Source organism: Montipora capricornis, chromosome 12 (genome assembly GCF_036669925.1).
Source record: "Montipora capricornis isolate CH-2021 chromosome 12, ASM3666992v2, whole genome shotgun sequence".
NCBI lineage: Eukaryota > Metazoa > Cnidaria > Anthozoa > Scleractinia > Acroporidae > Montipora > Montipora capricornis.
This window is the reverse complement of record NC_090894.1, coordinates 2,800,387-2,805,386: the sequence shown is the minus strand read 5'-3', so window position 1 is coordinate 2,805,386 and position 5,000 is coordinate 2,800,387. Positions and strand designations below refer to the sequence as shown.

Genomic DNA, 5,000 nt, shown 5'->3' with positions numbered 1-5,000 from the left:
TTACATCAGGTTTGAAACCCTAGGACGTGACTCAATCTAGCAAGAGGAATTCATTTAAAACCAGGATACGAGCTAGTTCACATGTCATAAACAATGGCTGCGATGAATTTAAAAGACCTCAGCATGGAACTGAACAGCCGAGAGCTGTCGTGGGTTATCTGCGAAACAGCAGTTTATCTGTTGATTGTTTCAGTCGCGATAACTGGAAACTCGTTCGTTCTTCTGGCAGTTTATAGAAATTCTCAACTGAGAACAATTCCAAACTATTTTATTGTGTCTCTGGCTCTGTCGGACATTTTTCTTCCATTGCTTTGTGGAACGCAATCCATCACTGTTGCCATTCTCGGTCACTGGCCCTTCAGCGATGACGTTTGTCAAGCCCAAGGATATTTTGTGATAGTTCTCGCCTGTGGATCCTTGCAAATCTTAACACTGACTGCCATAAACCGATTCTATCGGATTGTGCGAACGAAGAACTACAAGAGAATTTTCACCAAGCGAAACACCATGATCATGATAGGAGTGTGCGTCTTCCTGGCTTCTGTTGAGCCATTACCTTATTTTCTTTCGGGAAGACGCTACGTTTTCCATCCTGGAAAGATGTTTTGTTTTCAAACGGCAGAGATATCTGTATCAAATTTTCTGGTTTATGGTTACGTTGGGGCTCCTACCTTACCCTTGGTTGTCTGTTATTTTCTTGTTTTTAAGAAAATTAGAAGTCACAAACAAAACGTCCAAAACCATTTGAAATCTTCAAACGGCCATAACAGCATAACTACCAGAGATATAAACGTCACTAAGATTCTCTTCATAACCGTTCTTGGCTTTTTCGCTTGTTGGATTCCAATTGCCATTATAGACTTTGTGGACACATTTCGAGAGGAAGTATCGTTCCCTAGACAGGTCTACTTTTTGTACCTCATTCTTGGAAATCTTTCAGCCGTAATTAATCCTGTTGTCTACGGTTTGTTAAACAAGAACTTTCGAGAAGAATATAAAAAGATAATTTTCTTTCGCAAAAAACATTCAACAGTCGAAGTTGAGCAGTTATCTAAGCCAGGTAGAGAAGGGAAAACCGTTTATGATTTGAGTGGTCAGGAAGCAATACCTTCGGTTAATATTTCATAAAGGTGTCAATACGCATTTCTGAAATGATTAAAAAAGTAGAGCTACATCTTTGGTTACTGAAGCAGTTACATAATCAGTACAAGCTGTAAGATGTAGAATTGTAATTAGCTTATGAATAAGTTAATCCTTTTTGAATAATGCCTATATTGTCGTATCCTTTATTTCAAACATCAAAGTTAATAAAGGTCCCAGTAGCGAAAAGTTTAGACTGTGATCCTTTCAGATGGATCAAGGCAAATTATCATTACCATTGAAACGATGGCATTAAACAAACGAATGCTGTCAAAACGAAGTGAATGTAAACTAACATTTTCTTCAAAGCAATTAAAAGATTAGATTGGTAAGCTAAATTTCTTATCAAAAATTGATCAAACATCGAAGAAAGTATTCTGTTGAACCTGCCTATTTAAAACTGCCGCTGCAAGAGTTTGATATAAGTAAAACCAGTAAATGTACCAGGTGCAATGATAGTAGCCTGCCTAGATAAATGAATGAATAGCTAGAGCTGGGCAAATTTACGCCACAGGTATTAATTGATTGGTGTTTATATTTGATAGAAAGTGACAAGTGGTCGGGAGATGCCCACGAAAGAAATTCTTTGGATTCAGAGAAGTTCGATTTCCTCTTTCTCAGGATTGTATTTTCAACTTACTGTATTTCACGATCCTTTAAAAGAAAGAGGCATCTTTTTAGTTATTAGAATTGTTTGTGTAGTTTTCCGGATTTCAAATTTATTTCGGCGCGTGCGCGCGGAGCAGGTAAAGGGTGAAGTCTGCTACGAGCCTAGAAGGCCCATCAGGCCGGCGCTTATCTCCGGTTTCTGCAGCATGAAGCGACTAGGAGGAGTATTTCTACTCCCCCCTGGATGGGATGCCAGTGCATCACAGGGTTACCCCCAGCATTAAATTCGTCGGTACCCATTTATACACCTGGGTGGAGAGAGGCACCGTGGGAGTAAAGTGTCTTGCCCAAGAACACAAAACAATGTCCCTGGCCAGGACACGAACCCGGACCACTCGATCCGGAATCGAGAACACTAACTATGAGGCCCTCACGCCTCACCGGAGCACCATTGTTAAAAAAATACGGTAACCCATTGATGCGAGAAATCTTGGTTTTATAGCCATGACGTCATCAACCGTCCGTACATGCGTACGCACGTACGCACGTCCGTACGTTCACCTATCCATGTATGCCAATGTGACCAGTATCATGCTAGTTTACAGCATACATCTTTGACATTGGACATCCATATTTTTTATCAATTGACACCTGTCAAAAAAAGGTATCCCCTGACCGGTACACGTAACCATATCGTGGGATCAACCTTAGAGCTCTCGAGGTCAGCTGGTTTTTTTTTGGTTGACCGCTGACCAGGTACTGGTTTTCGATTGGATTGCAACCCCGGACAACTCACCTGAACATCAGCGAGGCTTCATTTTTCGCACGCTTTCTGTGGCTCGACGCGGTAACACGGCCATACTACATCAACGTAAGTTCTTACACAGTCATCGCTTTGCGTGCTCAGGTGGAAAACGGTTTAGAAGATGTTTTCTTTCTGCATTTTTCGCTGGTTTCAATCCAGTTTGATATATAATAATATCTGTGGTCCACAATGGTCGCTACACAGATATTTAAGTCAAGCATCGGTGGGATGGAAACTTAAAGTTGAGTGTTTATTTTTAATTTGCTTAGAGCTGCTTTTTTTCTCTGTATTGCAATCATTTTTGGCATATTTTTAGAAGCTCTGATAAGGTTACATGATGCCTGGAGGACCTATGTCTAGAACAGAAACGAAAGGAGAGCAAAAGAGAATGACAACGACAAAAGAGAATACCAGTAATTGCTCATACTTAGCAGAGGAAGTTACTCCACAAATTGTTTCCTTGGGCACTACACCGTTAGTTATTTTTACGGATGCGTTATTTAAAGTGAATGTGTATTTTTAAAAGGTGGTTTAATCGATTCTTCCTTTGTTCAGGAATGAAAATCGAATTTTTATTGTCAACTGGAATTAAATAACAATTACCTGTACTCTTTTGGACTTAAAGAAAAAGTTGATTTGCTTGTTTGTTTCACTCTAAAATGCGAGCGAACAAGTGCTTTTTTAATTCGTTTGCCCAACTGAATTTCGTTGTGCCTGGACAGTGACAAGAAAATTTTGCCCTTATGTTTCAAACACGTATTCGCAATTATTTCTCGTAAAATTAGAGGGAAATCTCACTAGCTTGTGTTTTTAGAAGTTTCTTTAAAGAGCCCAAACGTTAATTAAGTGTTGGAGCAGATCGTGTATGAAGTTCGTCCTTTCTTGGTTACATTGCCGTATTTTGCCGATTCTTGTACCAAGCCAACCTGGCGTGTTTCAAGGAAATACATCAAAATGTACATGATCTTGCTTTCAGAGATAAAGTGGAATAAAGTACATTGGTAAAACTTTAGATCTTCTTTGACCTTGAACTGACAAAGTTGTTTTTATGGCTTCTAATGTTATCGTCATTCCTATTCGCTGGCTATTGACAGTTAACTCTGAAATGGCTTTTTCTCCTTTCCCATTCCCTCGCTCAGGGTTTGCTTGTTTTCTTTTAGGACTCATGCGGTTCAAGAAAAAAATATTGACCAACTGGTGAATTGCAAAGTAAATTTACGTTCTAATTCGCTACTCTTAGCCGAACGTAAATTATTTTCCCCTTTAAAAAACATAACTAAATACAACAACTTGATGGTTGGATGCTCAGGCAGTCCAATCAAAGGACCGAGAACTTCACAAAGTAAAAAATAAACTGTGGTCTTACCGCGAAAAGCTGGAAAACACTAGAAGATTTAAATTTTATTCGAAGTGTTACCGCTCTACCGCTGTTACTCTTCGCTTCTTTTCGCTTTTTCTCGGCGGCTGCTTTGATAAGATAAGATAATGTTTATTCAGCTCATATTGTTGTTTACATTTGATTTGAAATTCTTGATGTATGTATGTATGTATGTATGTATGTATGTATGTATGTATGTATGTATGTATGTATGTATGTATGTATGTATGTATGTATGTATGTAAATCTTTATTTAAACACGGAAAATCATCAGTTAAGCTTAAGTTAAAAACTAAAACTAATTACAACTGCTTTACATGATTGCCGTGTGGGAATCCGATATATCAGCTACCTTCTTGATATTTCGCTTAAAATGCTCAACGGATGCAGCATTTTTTAAGTTTTTGGGCAAGTTATTCCATAGCATGGCCCCGCTGTAAGAGAAGCTTCGTTTCAAATAATTGGTGCTTGGTTTGGACAGGGTCAGCATTCCCTCAGAGTTTCTTAAGTTGTAAGCAGAGTGACGCTGAGAGAAAAGACTTTGTAGATAATCCGGAGCAAGGTCATTCATGGTTTTATACATCATTAAGGCTTTTTGTTTCTTTCGGCGAAGAGATAGCCTCTCCCAGCTGAGGGTGGAAAGAAGGTGGTTTGAGCTCGCATCAAAGGGTGATTTAGTAATAACTCTGGCTGCGCGATTCTGTAATTTTTGGAGCTTATCACTCAAGTAACCACTCAAACAGTCCCAGACGGGGCTGCAGTAATCAAAATGAGGCATAATTAAGGTGTTATAAATTAGAATTGCAGTTTCTTTGGATATAAACGGCCGCACACGTTTTAGGGCGCCTATAGCTGAAGAGACTTTCTTGCAAATCTCTTCAACGTGTTTACCCCAAGAGAGGGGAGCATCTATGGTAAGACCCAAGGATTTGGTATGAACGACTCTCTTGATAATTTGGTCATCAATTCTGATTACTACATCGTCACATTGGGCAGATAGCCTTTGTCTTGATCCAATAATCATTAGCTCAGTTTTAGCAACATTTAGACTGAGCTTGTTAGCTTTCA

General features: G+C 39.2%; 1 protein-coding gene across 2 annotated transcripts; it reads left to right on the top strand.

Moving 5' to 3' along the window:
- The first annotated feature begins 12 nt into the window (after positions 1-12).
- Positions 13-1,329, top strand: LOC138026777 (melatonin receptor type 1B-B-like). Of its 2 annotated transcripts, XM_068874226.1 has the most exons (2): positions 13-1,039; positions 1,070-1,329. In XM_068874226.1, the coding sequence occupies exons 1-2, from the start codon at positions 94-96 to the stop codon at positions 1,126-1,128; spliced, it is 1,005 nt and encodes a 334-aa protein (XP_068730327.1). In that variant the 5' UTR covers positions 13-93; the 3' UTR covers positions 1,129-1,329. The 2 variants fall into 2 exon arrangements, with proteins under 2 accessions (XP_068730327.1, XP_068730326.1); XM_068874225.1 differs by having other exon boundaries at positions 13-1,329.
- The last annotated feature ends 3,671 nt before the right edge of the window (positions 1,330-5,000 follow it).

Coding starts and splice junctions, on each gene's coding strand:
- LOC138026777 (XM_068874225.1), top strand. CDS start 94: ATGGCTGCGATGAATTTAAAAGACCTCAGCATGGAACTGAACAGCCGA.